The 20557-nt window shown below is 39.0% G+C and overlaps 1 protein-coding gene across 7 annotated transcripts in view; it reads left to right on the top strand.

Moving 5' to 3' along the window:
* NIN (ninein) overlaps positions 1-20348 on the top strand; it is a 66924-nt gene extending 46576 nt beyond the window's left edge. For 4 of the 7 annotated variants that reach the window (XM_054200770.1, XM_054200775.1, XM_054200769.1 and 1 more), the window contains 11 exons: positions 16-231; positions 621-734; positions 1819-1941; positions 2527-2640; positions 3377-3523; positions 4816-4995; positions 5541-5690; positions 6226-6324; positions 9774-9965; positions 15254-15367; positions 16355-20348. In XM_054200770.1, the coding sequence (XP_054056745.1) occupies positions 16-231; positions 621-734; positions 1819-1941; positions 2527-2640; positions 3377-3523; positions 4816-4995; positions 5541-5690; positions 6226-6324; positions 9774-9965; positions 15254-15367; positions 16355-16564 (1659 nt within the window). In that variant the 3' untranslated portion in view covers positions 16565-20348. Of the gene's footprint in view, positions 1-15; positions 232-620; positions 735-1818; positions 1942-2526; positions 2641-3376; positions 3524-4815; positions 4996-5540; positions 5691-6225; positions 6325-9773; positions 9966-11834; positions 11882-12915; positions 13344-15253; positions 15368-16354 lie in introns of those variants that run through there. The other 3 variants (XM_054200772.1, XM_054200774.1, XR_008466326.1) reach the window with 3 other exon arrangements.
* The last annotated feature ends 209 nt before the right edge of the window (positions 20349-20557 follow it).

Below are 20557 nucleotides of genomic sequence, written 5' to 3'. Positions count from 1 at the left end.
GCTGTCCCGATTCAGGTAGCAGATCTGAAGACCCGAAACCAGCAGCTGGACTCTGAAAACACCGAACTTAGCCAGAGGAACTCCAAAAATCAAGCAGATGTGCAGGATCTCAATCAACAGCTGGCAAGGGTGCTGAAGCAAAAGGAGACGGAAGCGGGGAAGTGCACCCTGGAAGAATGGGAAAAGGAGCGACTGATACTGAAGGAGGAACTGGAAAACTCCAAAATAAAGGTATGGGATTACGCTGTCTTTAATGGTATCAAACAACTGACCTTTCAGGAATGCACAGGTGGAATTAGCATCATCCCTTTCTTGAGCTGCGTGTGGTCTTTCAAAGCTGAATTTTCCTAAGTAGTAGCCGCAAATGTACGTGCGTGCGAGGGTGGAAGGAAAGCACGGCAGCAGCCAAAAGCTGGGCAGTAGAATTGTACAAGTTGGTCTTGCAAATGGAGCTTAGCGATGCCAAAATATTTACCTGCGTTTTTCCGGCCCGCCCGTTCTGTTCACTCCAGCGCTATCCCAGCTCTAACCCGTGCCGCTGGCTGCAGCACCCTCTGGTGAACCTTTGCTGCCCTGCCTGTCTCCTGAGCTGAAATCTGAGCTTCTTACTTTTTTTGCAGTCATCAAATGTGGTGTCTTCCTTGGAGATGGAGCTCTCAAAAATGAAGGTTCAAGCTCATTTATTGGAGCAGGAGAACCACATCCTCAAGCAGGAACTCGAGAAGACAAAACAGGTATGGCGTCCTATTTGAGTGCCGTCAGGTAATGCCGCCTCTCTCTTAAGGAGCCCGAACTGGAAATAGTTAATTTCTTTAAAGTAAGGGCATAACAGTAGGGGAATATAAATCCTCTGGAAACAGTCTCCAGGTACAATGCACAACTGTTCGAATAAGGTTGGTTCCACTTCACCTTTGCCAAAAGGTCTTCCAGGGCGGTGGATCTACAAAGACAGGCTTTGACCATGAAGACAGAGATTGAAAGCTCTAATCAAGGGCTTTTCTAATTTGGGCAGACGGGATAGGCAGAGGGGGGAACGTTTCCCTGTGATACCCATATAGCTCCATTTAAGCACTGGTCTCTTCCGGCACGTCGTCTCGGAGAGAATTCCTAGTGCTGAACCCATCTGGAGACTCCCACGTCTCACAGCTTCCGAGGATAATTTCCTGGAGGGCTTGGTTATCGCCTGTATGAGCATGGTTCAATTGGCTGTAAATATATGCTAATAAACATAGATAATGAAGGCTACAAATGAGTCACCCCTCCTGATTAGGGCTTCACAAAGTAATTTTCTTTACAGCGCCAAAGCACTCGCTTGATGTGCCCAAAGCTTAGGATAGATAAGGGTTTTAAAAAGCAAAAGCAGATGAAGCCCATTCAGCAAAGAATGGATTGTGTCTCGAGTGTAATTAAAGAGAGAAGATTGAGCGAGCAAAGACAGACCCGCAGAGAAGAAGGCAGGGCGTTAAGCTAAAGCACAGTGTCAAACGGAAAAAGCATCAGAAGTCACAGTACGGTATTTTTTTTTTTTTTTTTTGCCCTTTGACAGAAGAGAAAGACCAGCCCTAAAGCAAATGCGAGGGATTGCAGGGTGATTAGGAATCCTTATTGCCCTGTGTGGCAGGAAGGATGCCCTGGGTCATATCAATGATACTCGTATGGTCATTCCTACCAAATTGGAGAATGCTCCTCTCTCTCCCGCTCCATCTGGAGCTGGGATGCTTGGTCCGGAGGAGGAGGGAAAGCTTTGCCTAGCCACGTGCATGCAAAATTCTGAAACGGCCCAGAAATACAACTGTAAAGGGGGTTTGTTTTCCGCAGCTGCCCCGGTGTCCTGATCTCGCTGACCTCCAAAATGAAGTCTCGAGCTTAATTGCTAAAAATGAGAAGCTGCAGAAAGAAAAAGAAGCCCTGAGTGAGGAATTAAACAGATGTATTGATAAGGTAAGAAAGACCTGCGAATCCACATCACCACCTACATGCCTTAACAGGCTGTTGAAATTCTTACACCATTACCTGTATCACCCTATGCTGTAAAACTATAGACTTATTTTTGTCTTACCTTCAAGGCAGATAAAGGCTTAGTTGTCACTTTCTTCCCCCCCAGCTGGTTTTAAAGAGAAAGCTTAAATTCTGGAGCCCAGCTTGACTGTAATTTCATGATGTGGAAAATTCCAAACATTGCAAGGAACGGGGCCGGATATAACTATTGCAGCAGGACAAGGAAGACAGTGTTCTTGCACTTTTCTTCCAACTCTGACATATTTTAACTCTGAACTCGAGCGGCGTAACTTATACGCACGCTCTAATGATCCCATTGTGTGGAGATTTGGGCTGGGAGCTGAGGGGTTTAGGTTTTGGTTGGTGTTTTGTTTTGTTGGGTTTTTTTGGTTTTTTTTTTTTTTTTTTTTTTTGCTCTCCTGCGTTTTCTTTGCGTAGCTGCAACTCCCTCTAGCTTAACTCCCAAAGTCAAATTGAGTTAAAGAAAATCCTGGCTGATTCGGGCTTACCGATGTAATCTTATTGCAGGTAGCTCAAGTAAGCCGCTTAGAGAGCGCGATCAGCAGCTTGAAGCAGGAGCAGAAGTCCTGGGAACAGCAGAGTCAGACACTGAAAACGCAGCTCACCGTTTCGCAGGAGAAGGTAGAACAGCGGGGTTTGTTCCAGCCCTGGATCAAAAAAAATTTTTTTTAAATCCCTTTCTAGTGCTTTTTTTTTTTTTTTTTTTTCATAAAAACCAGCCCCCTCGTAACATGCGCAAAGATGTCATGCAGCTAAGAATGGCTGCTTTGATGGGCTTTCAAAGTGACGTTCTCAAAGGACAAGAGGAAGCTTGTGAAATGCCATGAGACTTTCCCCCCACCCCGAGAATAAGCTACGTTGGTTTGCATCCACAGCCAAGATCCTTCTGCCAATCCATTCTGCCCCGTTATTCCTAAAATACTGCGGAGACTCTGCTGTTGCTCCCCGCTCTTCTGGCGGTGGCTCATCTCTCACAGGGCCGGGGAACAAATGGCTATTGGCTTGGCTAATTACGCCTGGGGTTTATTGTTGGCCATGGGCTGCCAGGAAGAATAAATAATTCAAGAGAAGTCTTCTCTTCCCGGCATATCACAATAAATGTGGAGGGGTGGAAGCTGTGTCGTTGCTGAATGCAGTATTGTGGCTGTATTCAAAGGGGATGGCTGCTAATTTGGAATAGAAGGACAGAAAATCATTTAGCAATTTTTAAGGGGGGCTGTCAGCATTCGAACTTCTTCACTCCATCCGTTGGAGATCCTAAATTGGTGTGAGACGTGGCGCTTACACATCCCAGCAGACCAAGGTTACAAGAAACCTTGGTCCAGCAGACACCAAGCTGCGTTCCTGCTCCTTACAGGTGCAGAGTCTGGATGAAACGCTGCAAAATACCACCCTGCAAATGTCCCGACTCAAATCGGATTTACGGGTGACACAACAGGAGAAGGAAACCCTTAAGCAAGAAGTGATGTCTTTACACAAGCAACTGCAGAATGCCAATGAAAAGGTAACGGGCTTCAGGTGCCTCCGAATCAGTCAACTTTGCATGCCGGGCGTTACGGACACCAGCTCCGCTCTTCTGTAGCCAACTCATTTCTTCTGCCCAGAGAAGCTGTGGCTGCCCCATCCCTTGAGGGGTTCAAGGCCAGGCTGGACAGGGCTTGGAGCAACCTGGTCTGGTGGGAGGTGTCCCTGCCCAGGGCAGGGGGTGGAACTGGTTGGCCTTTAAGTTCCCTTCCAACCCAAACCATTCCTCGATTCTTTACGTTGCCTTGTCCACTGAAAGGACACAAATAGCACTGCAGACCTGAGCAAGTAGACTCTGACCTAAGCAACTATTGATTTTTATTTTTTTTTTAAACAAGTGGTATAAAGCTAATAATTAAAGAAAAAAAAAAGCTGAAAGAAGGCAGGTACAAAAAAGCCCTATTTTAATGATGCTTTCTGTATTTAGTAGTTTTCCATTTTAGTATAACTATAATCAGTCTTGTTGGATTGTATATAATATGCAGATTATAAACTTTTTTTTTTTAAAAAAGCCCTTATTTTAAATTTTGAACGGGAGGACAGGCAATGATCAGTCCATCTCCCGAGTCTCTGTTCTTCCCCGACATAAATCTCAATCTTTCACCGAAAAAATTTCGAATAATCTGTGGACGATGTATGAGTTTACGCTTAGCAAGACCATAAACACGTAAACAGCCAAACTAGTAACTGACGGGGGATCTAATTTTTGGTCAAACTCGGTTTTGAGGGGCACAGTATTGTATCAGTCTCACAACTGATGAGGAGCTGTAACTGAAGGAGGCTGTAGACAGCGTTTTTGGGACTGGTATTATGAACTCAGTTACTAATTTGGCTTGTTTGCCATGTAATTAAGGAATATTTAATGTCCACATGGAAAAGAGGCTGTTTCAGAATCGTACAACAGGAACTAAATTACAGCTATTACTGAATAATATATAATGCTGAGCCCTATTTGCTTGATGAGGCTGTGAAATGGAGTGCAAATTGCCTTCTTTTTGTGTGTGGTGTTGAACTCTGTGCATGTGTATGGAGCGTTCTGGCGCGCGGCTATTATCCGTGATTTTCGTGGAGTAGAGGGAAGCGCTTTGGGTTTGCGCTGTGATGAGCGTGTTGGGTTTCTCGGTGGCGAGCGGAGCGTAGGCTGGGAGGAAGTCGGGAATCCTGCGACTTCAGAGTCTGCAGTTACCGAAAGCCTGCTCGAAACCCACCTGCATCAAGAAAATGTCTGCTGCTTTGTTTAAGGCCTAACCCTGCACTTCTGTCTGTCTTAAGAATCGGGTTCTAGAACTGGCTGTGCCTTCCTCAGGGCTGCAGGACCAACAGAGGCAACTCCACTGGGGTGAACTGGAGCAGCTGCTGAAGCAGGAGCAGCAGCTGCTGAGGCAGGAGAACGAGAGGCTGCAGAGAGAAGTCCAGAGCAGTAAAACAGACCTGACGCACGCCAGGGAGAAGGTAACCTCAGCAAGCGGACGGATCGGGGGGCTACGCAAGGCTTCACGATTTGTGTTTTGCAGTGGGTAATACAGGAGAAGAATGGCGCTCGTTAGCTTTGGATAGAAACGTTTGCAGAAAGAATGGATCATGGAATAGTTTTCCTTTCTATCCGCACTGACTACACAGACGCTTTTACGATGTTTCAAACAATTTTTTTTTTTTAAAGAAAATCCTGATAACGCTTGTCTAAGATTCTGGTGCAACTTCCAGTTAACACCTTTCAATTGTTTTCTTTCATAAAAATTTCCTAATATTCCAAGCATTCTTCATGTCCGATTTCTTAGTCCACAGCATTAGGCAGATCATGGGGAAGAGGAAGGGAAAGAGTTTTTGTTGCTCAAAGCTAAAATGTCAAAAATACACCAGAATCTGCTATGAGTCCAAAATCGATTGGTATTCCGTATTTTAGATTAAGTAGGTGCAATTTGGTGTATATATTTTTTTTTATTTTCTTTAATGGCCTGGAATGTTTTTCCACATTTGTTTATCTCTGATCCCTTTAGATCAGACAGCTGGAATCTACTGTCCTTTCCCTGAAGCACCAAAAGCATCAAAGCCAGTCAGGCATCGTCAAAGCCATAGAGCAAGAGAAATTAAGCTTGAAGAGAGAGTGCGAACAGCTTCAGAAGGAGTTGTCATCTGCGAACAGGAAGGTTAGTTTTCGATGGTAAATACGTGACTCAATGCAGTACTGGCCAAATTAGCTCTTCGAGACGGAAAGCTGTAATTTTCTTCTTACACTCCGAGCTTTGCGCTCTGTGTCTCTTACGAATCCCTGTCGCGGGGAGCTGACTGATTTCTGCGCTCGTGCGGAGCAGGCGGGGTGGAAGTCCGTGCCGACGTGCTGTGGGGCTTCTAGTCGGTACCAACAGCTCAGGGGTAGAACAGGTAGAACATGGGAACCGTAAACAACACGCAGCCTGCTCCAGTGCTCCGCTCAGCGCTCATATGCCAGCGTTACTGCTTTTAGATTAAACCCTGCGTATTCTTGGAAACTTGTGTCAGAGATGCTGTATAACATTGCCTTAGACATCACTTTTAGCAAAGCATTGCACTTGTCCAAATACTTACGTCATTTGATCTTGAATTGTCTTGACATGCAATGACTCACGACTTGCATATTGGGAAAACAAGGCAGATAAAATAAGAAGCTACTACCTTTCTAAGGAAATCTCTTGTCTTTAATAGATCAGTCAGATGAATTCTCTTGAACGTGAACTGGAAACCAGCTCAGAAAATGAAGGGCTAAGAAAAAAGCAAGTCAAACTGGATGATCAGTTGATGGAGGTACTTTTCAATAAGTGTTGACTGTACTGAGTAGCGTGGGGCTTTATCACTGTCTCTCTGAATCTGTGGCTTTATTTAAAAACAACTTCTAGATGTGTAGGAACAGAGGAAACTAATTGAAATGGGAAGAATTAATCTCTCCTAGTGCCTAATCTCATCTTTCATGATCAAGATGTTAGTGTGACCAATATGTTTCTCTGAAGCATGTTGTGGTTTATTGTAAGGCTTCCAATATAAAATCAAATAGCGAAGAAATTTGTTTCTGTGCTTGAGGCGAGGCTAACACTTTCCTCTTCCTTCCTAAAACATGTAACCTCAAGTTTCCTAACTAATGTTTGCGTAACGCTGCTCTTAATGTAGAAACCTGTTCTTATTTACTATGGGAATAATTGGCTGAGTTTAAGCCTTGCTATTTTATCTGGTTCGTGACAGATTAACAATTTACACAATTTGCTGTTAATCTAAAGGCATGAGTGAAAACTTCACTTGAGATTCTTCCGAAGCCTGCTGTAAACGTGGATGTTTGTTCAGTGCTGCTGGAGACACATCATGCTGGATGTTATGAAAGCCGAGTAATTCTTAGGGGCCCTTGCTAACAGGATTAACGATGTTAAATCAGTGTATCCCTTAAGGTCAGGCTAGACCTCAGAGTTGTCTGTCAGGAGTCTTGCCTAAACTTGATGGCCTGAATTTGAGTTCAAAATATAATATTAAAAAAAAAAATACAACCACCACAATTTTGACTTGTTCCATAAATCAAAGCATCTTCTAGAGGAGGCTTTTACAACACTCTTTATTAAAAGACTTCATGTTTTTCCTCAAGTAAGCAAATGGGAAACATGTTATGCTGAATATACTATGTAACTAGTAAAACTGTAAAAACTTGATTAGAAACGATGAGATTTTGACAAGTTACTGAAAGACTGTTTATATGCCCCACGCTTTTACTTATATAGTCTTAATTATTTTTTGGAAAAACTCCGAACACTGTTAAACCCTTTAGTATAAACACCAGGCATGGAATTGCGTTTTCTCCTAGAATTTGTATTTCAAACATGCAGGACTTGTGTTACTCCTAATAACGTTTTCCCAGCAGGTGTGTATAACATTCACTTAGCACTTTATGACTTCTAACTTTCTCTTTTGTGCCTGTTCTCGTTTTGTTCGTGGCTAACCTGTCTAGAACTCAGTGGTTGGAACTAGCAGAGAAGGGTGCAGTTCTCTTTCTGAAATAGTGTGCGAAGGTAGAGCAATCATTTTCAATGTACTACCCATAGCATGGAGAAAACATTTCTTTTACGGATTTTTTTTTATTTTTTTTTATTCCATGCATCTTCTAAGTAAAGAGGCCACTATTCATTTTAATGTAAAATTTTTACTTTGACAGCTGCGCTAACTGTAGTGTGCAATTTAATTCTGTAGGCCAAGAAGTTGCGTGCTTCCAAGGCACTGCCATGAAAATGGAGAGAAATAACCAATTGCCTTCAAAAAAATTAAATCAATCATAAGAAAATGAAAAGTGGCTCAACCCCTTCCTTCTAACCCATTGACTGCGAGGCTTGAAGTTGCTTTTTTATTTACCTCTGATATCTGCATGCTTTTTCTCAAAAGTTGTCTTAATATTAACTGATATGTGATCACACTCAGTGTCGTCCCTAATAATAGTTTAGCAAGTTCATTATTATTCCTCTTTCTTCCACAGATGAATACAGCAAGACTATACAGTTTTCATTAGCCACGCAATTGGTATTCATTTTTTAAGATGCCCTTAACATTAATTGACTGTTTCTTCAGCTCTTTCATCGGGTACTCGTGTGCTTCACAACAGTACAGGAAAACCTAAACAAATTCCACCAAAAGCTCATTATTTTCACTGTTTATATTGTCAGTAAAAGAATAGCTCCTTTGCTGACAGGTTGATTCAAGAGAATCTCCTGATAGCTTAAAAAAAAAGAAAAGAACCAAATAGTTTTATTTAAAAATACTTACAAACCTATTTTCTGTTTACCTGGGCCAACAGAGATGTACAGATGCCCAGAAGAGCTGCACCATCATGAAAAATGCTTATAGTTGTTTACATTATGGACAAACTCAATAATTGAAATATGATTACGAATTTAAGGCCTTAATTCTACCACCTGTGAAAGGAAAATTAAAACCACTACCATAATCTTATATGCCTTTCCCGAAGGGAACAGAGTAATGGTTTTGAGATAACAGGTGAGAATTTTATGATGTGGTCAACTGAACTTTATGGGAAGAAAGTATTAATCTTATGCAAATCCAACATCAGGGGTTTTTACTGTACAGTTCTGGTCTTTTTTTAGTATTTTAAACTATTACAACTGTGAGATAGTTATGCCTGGATTTTACTTCAGTCTAGAAAAATGCTAAATAGTCACATGAAACAATTTTAGCCCTTAATATTGTCTGAAAGTTCATCTGATGCTGGGCCAGTTTATCTAAGTTGGTGGTTGCGATGTTCTCGTGGTTGCGATGCTGCTGTAGTAAGTTAATGCCAGAAATGCCTCTCTTCTTAGCCACCTTCATCCAGTACCTGTCATAGCATTGCTTGGGAGCAGCACTTGAGTAAACGATGTGGGGAAGCTAAACCATTTGGGACCTTTACATTACATAGACTGGCTGATGCATTGAGTAGTCTTTTTTTAGTGAAAGCAAGACTTGAATTTGGAATTAAACTACTTCAGATTACTACACACGTCCATATCTCAGGGGCCCCTCTGAGTATACTTTTGCTTATGCAGCACAGACACTCAGGAGGTCTCCAGACTTGCTATCAAACTCTGCTTGTGGCACATCTCAAAATAAGAATTATAAAACGTGTTAAACTTCTACAGTTAGTAGTGAACATAAGGACAGATATATGGGATTCTAAATACTGAATTCTGAATGTAATATAGCAGCTGGCATCAAATTACTTAAGTCGTCATACATTACACTGAAAACTTGTTTTGCTTTTGAGAATGTTATCTCTCCATCCTAGATTAAAGACTAGAAATAATCAGCACTGGTGGACAACTTCTTCAGCCTCCTGATAGTGCTTTTATTTGTAAGCGGATACTATTTTTTAGAAGAGCTGCTGAGGTCAAGGTTAAAATTAAAAAGGACTATTAAGTTAAAGCTGACCACAGGCCCATTTAACTTTGACAGGATTTCATCAGAAATTCAGTGAATTTATAGCTCGGGTATGAGCTTATGAATCAAAGCTCAGATTCCTTTAGACTTCAGAACTCCGCATAAAGAAGCATCTTCTTTCATTGGAAAGCGAAAGACGGTCTATTTAGCTTCTGTTACTGAGTTCAGGCTTGTTTCTCTTGCATATGAGAAGTTGTTCAAGACTAACCTGATGTCTAGAGCATCACTAAAAGATAAGTTGTATGAACGGCACTGCTGTTTTCCCCTGATGGCTGATTTACTTTGCTCTTCAGATGCTCCACTCGAGCGGCAGTGTGATGCTTAGCCAGTCCCCGCACTCCCGGGAGCTCCCGCAGCAAGGCTGTGCTATGGTGCCCAAGGAACAGTTCCTGCAGCTCCAACACCAGCTACTACAAGCAGAGAGGAGGAGTCAACGTCTTCAGGAAGAGCTTGAAAGCAGACCCTCTGAAACAAACATGCAACAGGTAAAGCTCTCATTACTCTGCAGGTTACCACTTTAAAAGAATATCTGGTTAGTTTTCTTCTTTTGTTTTGTTTTTTTTTTTTTTTCAATTCTGATGAGATCCGTTCTCTGTTTATGCCAGTTCAAAAATGAAAATTCAATCTATCAAAGATATCAAAGCAAACCTTTGCTATTTAGTATATTTAGCTTGAGCCATAGCTTAATTCTGAAGACCTCTTAATCTGTTCAAAATAAAAAAACACTCAACTGGCTTTTCTCCTTCTGATCAATGTGCAGTAAGCGTTTATAGGTTTTGTGTTGTTTTCTTTACCTAATATCCATGTCTGGAACCATTTGTTTTTTAAAAAGTACACTACACCACATATTGCACAAGCACATACCCCTCACACATAAAATACTAGTTTGGGCTGTTGCTGTCACATGGAGTTCTGTCAGCTGTAGTAGAGCAGAATACAAACAAATTAATCCTTTTTATAAGGTCAGCCTATCTTTGTTATTTGGCCATAAGAGGAGATGTTGTTTGGAGAACGCTGTTACCATTATACAGGAACTTCAACATCGGCACTTCTAAGGAAAAACAATCTAATTCCAAGGAAAATTACATCTACTGCACATAATGGGTAGAGTCATCTTTAGTGTTTGGGGTTTTTAACATATAAAACTGAAATATAGGCAATAGGTAGAAAAGTTTGTATCCTCCCGTATATAACTAAGCTTGGGGACTAGGCTTGCTAAATGACTCTCTTCTTCAACAAGTAACCGAACCTCTAAATCTCTAAAGCTTTGCTCAGGCCATAGGTCTTTATCTTATGAGAAAAGATAAAGCTCTGAATAACTTAGATAAAATACTAACACTTTTATTAATCTGTTAGCAGGAAAAAGCTTTAAACTCAGATTGCTGTTACGCTTAAAAAAACAACCCCCAAAACAACAAACAAACAAAAACCAACCAAACACAAAACAATAAGGTCAAGACTTTGAAGCTTAACAATCTCTGAGCGTGTTAATAGGGTATTCTGGAAAAAAGGTATTACGGAGTACACGCAGTAACAGTTTCTAAAATTTCCAAAACTTGGAGTAAGAAGTCTTTTTTAAGACAGGTATAACACTTAGAAGTTCCACACAAAAAAATAACTTAATGGCAAATAATATAGGATAAGTAAAAATAAATCAATTGTAAGGTGCTCTCCTTTTCAGCTGAGTCCTGAGAGAAGTGCATTACCACAGGCTAATGTACTTGGTCACATAAAATGGAAAGTAGAGTGTGCAGTTTAATTTTGAAATCATTAAAAGCCATATAACAGCAGTAGCATCTGCAAATGAATGTGCTCTGTATTGCATTCGGAGTGATGACTTTGTAATTTTGCTTTTGAAAGCCTGAGAAACAATTTGCAAACCAGTCACATCCTGGAACTTGTAGTTCTACAGATAAATCACTTTTACGTTTCCTGTAAAAGCTTTTATTCTGGATGGCTTCATGAATTTAAAAATACTTTCAGAGAGGCTTTGCACTTTTCTGTCAATGCATTAATGCACTTAATCCTTTTAATTTTTTTCTATCGTTGCTTTGTTGTTGGGTTTGGGTTGGTTTTGGTTTGGTTTTTTTTTTTTTTGCTTAAAGTGAATGGATATTCTGGTTTATAACATCTCCTACAGCTTTTTTCATGGGCATTACTAGATAACTTACTAAAATCTTTATTAAGCACATGCATTCTACAACTATAAACAAGGCCAAACTTGTTTTAGTTTGTCTCAACTTTGACATTTCTGTAAGCACATCTTGCTTTCTCACTGTTGATTTTTCTTTGTCATCCTGACTTCTAGTGTTAACATTTAGTTGAGCTTATGTCCATTTCAATGTCCCCTTTAGCACCTTGAAAAATTGCATCCTAGTCCCTCTTCATCATCTTTTCACCAGTGAGTACAACGTCAGGTTATCTCCATGCTTTCTGTGTAAATTTAATCACCTAGTTTTGCTGCTGCTGCTTTGCACTTTGCAGCTTTCTTAGATCCCGAGTCCTTCTGTGTAATAAGGTATCCAAAGTTATCCCCCTCCTTTTTGGAATTATTTTTTTTGTGTTCATCATGCTTTGCAATTTTCATTGCTTTTTGATCGTTGTTACGGTGGCCTATGTTCTCATTCATTTTACAGTCAGTCTTGAGCGATTGTCCTCCAAAGGCTACTGTCGTACATTCAGATTTCACTAAATTAAAACTCCTGAGCCTTTTCTACTGTGTTAACCTGTCTGGACTCTTCTGAATTCCAAATGACTGTGTCTGCTGTGTCTAGTGCTGTGATTCTTACCTGCTGCACAGTAGCAATCGCTGCACTTGTTCTCGTATTCCTTGCTCAATAACTAGATTTGGGAGCCTGTTAAATGATCTTTTCCTAAGTTCACTTAGAACCTCTGCTAACTGGTATTTTTGTTCAGAATATTTACAGTTGCTCAGCTTCCCCCTTCTTCAGCTCTTTATTTGAAAATTCAAATCACCTCTGACCAACAGCTTGTTCACCTGTCTCAGGAAAAGACTTATAACTAGGTTTAAAATAGAAACGCAAATAAGTTCTTTCAATACCATTTGGCAATCTGTGAGATTATATATATAATGGCAGATAATTTCATCTAAGAAACTTAACTGCTTTGCTAATTGCAAAAAAAAAAAAAGCCACTGATCTTTTTAAATCCCCCCAAAAATGTGGATGAGCCATCTGAAGAGTCCTTACATCTAGAAAATGCATCCCAAATAGCTCCTCAATTGCATATGTGTAGTGCTAATACTAGTATTTAGAGAAATATAAGACGTGATACTCTGCATGTTTTCTTTTGTGTGTGGTTTTTTTTGTCTTGCGTTGCTTGCTTCGCTTGTATTGGTGGTTTACTTTATACATACGTATTTAAAAGAAAATCTGGATATCAGGGTGAAGTATCCCACTTGCCTTCTTTCTCTAGGCCTTGCTACCGGAGCAGCGAGCAGTGCATGCAGATTCCTACCGGAGGATCGGGCACCTCTGACAGCTTGGCTGCTTATGATCTCATTCCTTACCATGATAAACACACACAAACACACGAACTGGCATAAGCTGAGAAACTTGAGGATCAAATTATTTTGTGCTTTTTCTAAAAAGGAAAAAAAAAAAAGTCTCCACAGTATTATTTCCTATTTATTTGTCTAGAAGCTATTTTGTTTAAAGTTCATAAGCTGTCTTTTTTAATTTGTTACAGATACTTTTTATTTATGTTATTTAAAATGTGGAGTTGTTCAATGTGGAAAGAGACTATTTTTCTCAAATGGTACTAATTTTATATGAGATCTGAAGAAAATCTGGGGTATTTATACTGCATTTTTGTATAAGATGTATAAACTTTTTAACAGGGAAAGATGACATTTTTGATGTAAATGAAAAATAAAATTTTTTTTTAAACATAATGTCTCTTGTCTTAATAGTACCAATAGTTTACGGTTTCAGCTTTATGAAGAAAAAATAACAAATTTTAGACAAAATATTCGTCCTTGCTGAGGATTGTCGTATCAGGACTTCTGGGAAAGATTTGCAATAGAGGATGTACTTAAATACAGATATTCAGCTTCTTTTTAGTAGATCTACCTGCATATTTAAGAAAAGAATTTGTGTAGTACATGGGCATATTCTACTGCTGTGGCCATAAAGTAAAAAGGCAGTGCCAGAAAAGGGAAAATTATTAACACGCTTGTTTCTTGGATAACATTCCTTAGGTTTTTGTTTTGTCTCAAATTACTAGATTAAATTAGATTTCTAACACTTTAAAAAGTCAGCAAAACACCTCTTTAAGGCCAATGATTTTTCTAGTTGGGAGCCATGAACGATTTCTCCTGCTGGCTTTCAAAAATCTTTTTGCTCCCATCTTTCTAATGACCTTAAAGCTAATGCTTGAGCTGACTTCTCCCATTAAACATGAGATAATTTGAAGTTAGAACATTCCCAAATCACCTTTAAGCCAAAAAAACAAGATCACAGGTATTGAGACCACTATAATTCTTAGTTTCCACTTAACTACTCACGCAAGGCCTCCTGCAACCCATATGAAGTGTAATAGTCAGGTATGTTTTTGAATTCCAATCAAATTACAAAAGATAGCTCAAGATAATTTGGCTAAAAACTTCCCTGCAAGTTCTGCTTAGTAGTATTCTTTCAATCCAGAAAAACATCCAGTCCAGCAACACTGTAAAACTGCTTTCTATATAATTAATGTAACTTTTTTCAATATTTTTTCACAAGCTAAGTGATTCTACAGCCCTATACATAGACTTAAGGAGTATCTGGTGTTACAACAAATAAAATGTTGATCCCCAGGGGATCTTTATATAGGTGTTTAGGTGAGCAACTACCTACCTGAAACACTCCTCCCTTGCTTTTTCATTTATACTCCCCCACATGTGTGTAGGTACTTCAGTTTTGAAGGTATTTTGTTTTGGGGAGAAGGTTAGTGCTTTCTCAAAGTTAATCTTCTCAGATGACTTCCTAGAATTAGAGTAACAAGGCAGCATTAAAACAAAGAATCCCTTTTCCTGCAGTCAGTGTCTAAAGTTCACAAATACAAACGAGCTTTGTTTTAGCTCCTGGTCTTTCTAATTTATTTGGGAAAATTTCACTCAACCATTGGTGTAACGGGCACTCTCATGACACTGAGTTACTATACTCTTAGTAAGACTGTCTGTTACCTCACTGAAGAAAAAGAGCAAAAGCATTTAAGAGTTACTATTTGGAAACATTAATTTTGAACAACTAATCTAAAAAAAATTTAAAAATTCAGGTTTGGGATAATGGCATCATACTTTAGGATATTCCTCAATTTCAAGGGGGCTTTGGCATAGGAGAGTTATACTGTCAAACTAACGTGCCCTTATGACTTCACCTTAATTTTTTTTTCTAAAATTGTTAAGATTTTGATTGGTATTTTGTTTCCAATATTCAACAGAAATATGGTAGCACCTAAGAACAAGAAAAGGAAACTATCCAGATCTGACTATCACAGTCAAGATAGAACTAGAATTTTATATCAATTTTTCTTAGACCTGGTCATATCAAGAGTAACTTAGACTTAGAAAACTAGTTCTATGCTGTGAGTGTCCTTTAAATGTTGCCATAACGTTGTGCTTCCATGAATGGTTTATTAATTTAGTCAGCTGTTTAAAATAGACTCAAATGTGGCTTGCCAGCTATTTCCTTAAGTGTAAACTGAAAAACGGAGACTGGTGAATGTGAACTGATTTTTGTTAACTGATTTTCACATAAATGTTGCTTTCCAGGGGGGTCATGAGCAGCTTCTAAAAATGATGGAAGAACGTATGATGGATGTTGAACAGAAACTAAGACTTGTGAAGAGGCTTCTCCAAGATAAAGTAAATCAGCTGAAAGAACAAGTAAGCATTCTTACTCTTTTCCTCAAATCATCCCCATTACTTCTGTAAACTAAGTGGGCAAAAGCTGCCAAGCTATTCTTGCTTAGAATAAAGTTAAAGGTTTTTCTTTCAATGCTTCTGAGCTAAAGCACAGCATATTTGCCCGAAAGCTTCCTAAAATTCTAAATTGGGGACTGAATCCACCACTCATTAATTTCCTAAAAGCTATGCTTGTTTGGTATGCTGATGCACTTAAAGTCCGGAAACAAACATCAAATTCTGGCCAAGTATCCTAACTGGAAAAGCTCCTTAGAAAAGGAGGAAAAAGAATTTCCTGAAGAGCACAGACAGGATTTCTGTACAATTACTGATTTCTCAACGCCCCCTGCCCCAACACACCCTTTGCTTGACATGGTTTTGGGGATTTTGTTCTTGCCCTGGTCTGCCTTCTTCAGAAGTCCTAACAGCGCAGGAAAAGTTGGCTTTTGAACACTTAGGTGTGACATGGTAACGATATCTGTTTTCTGCTGAGATACGGTCTCCTCTCATGCTAAGTTTCCTGCCAAAGGGCTGTTCCCAAAACCACGCAGAGAAGCGCTAGGCTGCTCCTCCCCAGTTTTATAGGAGGAGCTGATGGTTCAAACCTCGGAGGAAGTATCTCTGTGGGACCACTGGGCTGGTGGATCCTCTCATGAACTAGACTTATCCTTAGAGGACAAATGCTGTAAGGCAGTAGTTATCTGACAACATTCATTTGAAGCCCTCTGTCATCTGCCTGATCTCCTTACAAAGTCTCCCCAGTTTCAAAATATTCATCATATCTATAAAGACTGCACAAACGTACAGGTTTTTAACAAAGGAAAATAAGATGAATGGGTGGGTTGTCCTTCTTTGATATTTAAATTACAATAAACACATTCACCCAATTTCCCAGCACTGTTCTTGCTTTTAATTAGTTTTTATTTTGCTTTTAATTCGCTGAGTAATTATGTTCTATTCACAATTCAGCTTTCCAAGAACACTAAAGCAGATGCGATGGTCAAGGATCTCTATGTTGAGAACGCACAACTGCTGAAGGCTTTGGAGATGACGGAACAGCGGCAGAAAACTGCTGAAAGGAAAAATTACTTACTAGAAGAAAAAATTGCCAACCTCAATAGAATAGTAAAGAACCTGGCATCCCCATCGTTTAATTCAGCAGCTGAGATAAGGTCATAGCAAAGCCATTAAGTCTGCCACAGTCCCATGCACTTTACTGAAATGTTAATATTTCAGCTTTTCACTGTGTTGCCTTTTTGTATGGATGAATTTTAGTTAACAGATTCCTCCAAGGAGAGGACAGAGCTAAATCCCAAACCGGACACTGCCAAAAGAGAACTTTTGTTTATTCCCAAACTGTTTTTTTGCTAAGTTTTGCCTAAAAGCAATCTTCACTATGTAAAAAAAAAAAAAAAAAAAAAGACATATGTTTTTCTAGGTTAACTTATTTTGATACTTTGGTTTTAATTTAAATTATAAATTCTGAGTTTACTGTACTGAATTCATTACTCCTATCTTGATTGAAGCCGAGGTCTAATGCAAACTTACATTACCGAATTCAAAACTTTAAACTACTTTTGGCTTTCTAGGATACTTCATGGTCCGAACTTACTAATAGCAATAGGTCAGTCTTCAACACTGTCAGTATAATTGCTGTTGAAAGCAAGACTTTCTTGATATGGCCTGTCCCCTGCAAACTGACGTTTCACGTTATGCAGTAGGCTTTTGGGTTATTCATCATGGCTGTTTCTGAGCAGAGCTCAGAAAAAAATTTTCTTAAAAAAATGTAAATTGACTACTGCCTCCAACTAAGCGTAACAATATTTCATCTGAAGAAATTTCCCCGCTGGCAAATAGAGACTACTACGTTTTTGGGGTTTTTTCAAGCTGTGCTGCCAGACAACTTAAAAATTGTAGAGGCCTTAATTTTTTTGTATGTGGAAATAAGTTATGCTAAACAAAGGAAGAGCCACTAAAGAGAAGTTAAGATGTGAGTTTTGTTTATATAATTTGTAAATTCAGTAAAGCAGTGGGGTATGTTTATTAAACAATTGGCAAAAGAATGAAGAGGGGGACTTGAATGATTTCTTCAGTGAAATCCTGTCACTAGGCCTCACAGATGTGGACCTTTGCCACAAAGTGGTATGATCCTAAATGAGCGCTATTTAGTGTTCATTTCAAAAATTTCAAAACAAAATTATCGCTCGACCCAAGTGATAATTTGGAAAGGTCTGTCTTTTGTAGTAGGTCCTAGTACAGAATCTAAGTTTGTAATTGTGAAGAAACATATTCAATGTGAATATGAAGAACTCAGGGAATAACAGTCTAAATTAGCTTCCTTCAACATTATAAGTGTGGATATTAATGTCAATAGGTGAAGATAAATATGCATTAGGAAAAGCAGGATAAACCAAATTGTATTTGGATGATTATTACCTTAGTGCTCCTAGACCAACATACAGAAGTGCTACAGTCATGAAGGTCAAAGAGCATCAAGTTTTGTAAGGACAGGTAACGCCTCCTATTTCATCAGTCAATGCGGCTAAAGAAATGCAAGTTTTCTGGGAACGCCTTCAGGACTGAGACAGGTCTGACAGAAGCGGCTGAGTAAGAGCTTCCATGCTCAAATGCTTGTATATAACCTATTGCTGCAAATAGTCTAAATGCCTTGCCTCCCTCAGACCAGTAAGACACATCTAAACAATGTAAATAAAACTGGTGAAAGGGGCCATACAGGCAATACTTGAAACTGGACCTCTTTAAATATGCATGAATTGAGAATGCAGAGGAAGAGAGCGAGATGTTTTGTCTCTGAGACCGCTAGCAAGGTCACAATTCTGACAGCATTTGTAATGAGCCAAAAGTCCCCCAGAAACCGGGATAATACTGCCTACAAGCTGTGAAGTAACCTATGGAAAGTGACTTTCCCTCAAGTACTGGTTAGCGTGTGGCTGTAGGGGATGCTATATCTATGTCCACATGGTTACTTACCAATTTTGGAGGGTTGAGGGACTGAACTAGACATAGAGGGTATGACCTCCTCCTCCTCCTCTGTTGCTTTTTGCAGGCAATATAGTGGAAATGGAAATACAATCACGTAAGAACAACATGTCGGAGTTATCACAGAGTCCTTATAAATTCTTTCACTGCTATGCTATTCTCAATGGCTGTACTGGGTATTTCTCTAAGTAATCTCAAATTCAAGGATTTACATATCCCATTTTTCAGAGGCTGCAACAATTTTTTCAACAATTTGAAATGCATCAAATTGACAAATTGCAGTGATATAAATCAGAGGTTTTAAAAATCTGAAGTAGTAATATCTTGTTTCTTTTAATATTAATCAGTAAGTGGTATCAGTTATAATAAGTCTCTATATATGGGTACCAGGACTGCGTGTTAGCAATATTGTAATTGAGCACATCCTAAAACCATGCCTATGCTGCAGAAATGAGCAAAGTTTCAAAATACTTCCAGGAAACAATGTAAATCAGGTTCAGAACGGTATTTGGAAAAATATCATTAGCTAGCACATTTTAACACTACTTCATATCTTGACCTAGGTTTACTTCTAATGCTCAGTCTGTGACCAAAGTCTGAATGCTGAACAGAGGGAATGAGCACTTAAACTATTGGGGAATTAATTTCACATTACTCCATTTTAAAGGCTAGACTACTTAACTAATTCTTTTAATCTCCTGGTAGTTACCAGGTTTTTATAAACAAAACGTACAGACATTTCTAGAGCACAGTACCAAAAAGGGAGCCCAGATGATGGAATAAAAGGGAGAAACGGAGAAAAGGGACTTTGACTTCTCCCTTTCTCGCCCTATTCTACCTTCCTCTACTTTTCTTTCACTTTGCTTCAAAAAATTAACCCAGCCACAGAAGAAAGAAGGAGGAGGCGGAGGAGGAAAATATTCTTTAGACCAAACTCCAATTTCACTGGAATACTTGCATGAATTAATTCTCAGAAGTGCCTTTTGTAATTACATATTCTGGAGTCTTTCTGTACTGTACTGTTTTTGTGGCTACAGGACAATTCAGGACAATCCCTTCCCAAATGGAGGGAACAGAGAGAAAGGTAGCGCTGCTTACAAATGAGTGTCACATTGCTAATTGGTTCATTGTGTCAGCTCAAAAGATAAAGCAGCTGGTTTTACAAAGCCCAGGCTACTGAAAATAAGCATATAAACATGTAAGTTATTAAGCATTAGCGGTCTTTTGTGCATGAATGTGTCTCCTATGCAGTATAGGCATTTTAAAGATACCAAAGTATTTAATGGTATTGTACCAGTCAAAAGTCACTGAATTTCTAGGCCTCGTTCACACAAGTCTTGCCAATTAAGGTATTAACTACTTTATTACCAGAAGGTGTTTCAACTCTTGCTTTATGAATCACTGTGAAAATAAAGGCACACAGGTATCTCGGGTCGGGAGTCTTGGAAGAGGAGAGGCCCCCCAAGTTAAATTTATGTGTACTGAATTCACACAGCTGAAGTGCTACTTGTCAGTTTAGAATGATTTAAAAGTATACATTGTCGCACATTCTCCAATTACTACTTTAAATATAAGGAAAAATGAATTATTTGAATTCTGATTGAAAAAAAAAAAAAGCTTGTAACATACTTTATTTTAGCCAGATTATACGTAAGGTAGAGCAGGGGACGGTCTGGATCTATCAAGAGTAAAATACTTTTGTTTACTTTCAGCAAATGACATTGCTGTCTCTCAGGTTTTCCATCATTTACCTGTTAAGTCTCCTGTTCAGTGTCAAATGCTGTCATTTCATGACAAATGACTTCTGTATAAATGAAAACAATTGTGTATTTTTTTTTCTATTGAGTTTGTTTTGTTCTGGTGTAATATATTGTCCTTACAACATCATGTAAAACTGAAAGATGAACCAACTTACACGTTATTTATAATGAATGTAAAAAACAAATATAAATAAATTACTGTATGATCCATACTTGTGGCTTTTTTTGGTTTTAGCCAAGATGAAAATATGTCAGTGTCTTCCCATGGAATTTGTAGGTACTTCACGTGGTATCTGAAAATTCATCAAATGCATACACAAAGTTGTAATAATAAAAAGTACAGTTTGGCAGCTAATAAAAGTAGTTTCTTCCACTACGAAAGTATAAAATTGAGTAAAGTATAAAAAAGTGA

This window comes from Rissa tridactyla, chromosome 4 (genome assembly GCF_028500815.1).
Source record: "Rissa tridactyla isolate bRisTri1 chromosome 4, bRisTri1.patW.cur.20221130, whole genome shotgun sequence".
In the NCBI taxonomy this organism is placed as follows: domain Eukaryota; kingdom Metazoa; phylum Chordata; class Aves; order Charadriiformes; family Laridae; genus Rissa; species Rissa tridactyla.
The sequence above is the reverse complement of the archived record's forward strand: the minus strand, read 5'-3'. Positions and strand labels throughout refer to the sequence as shown.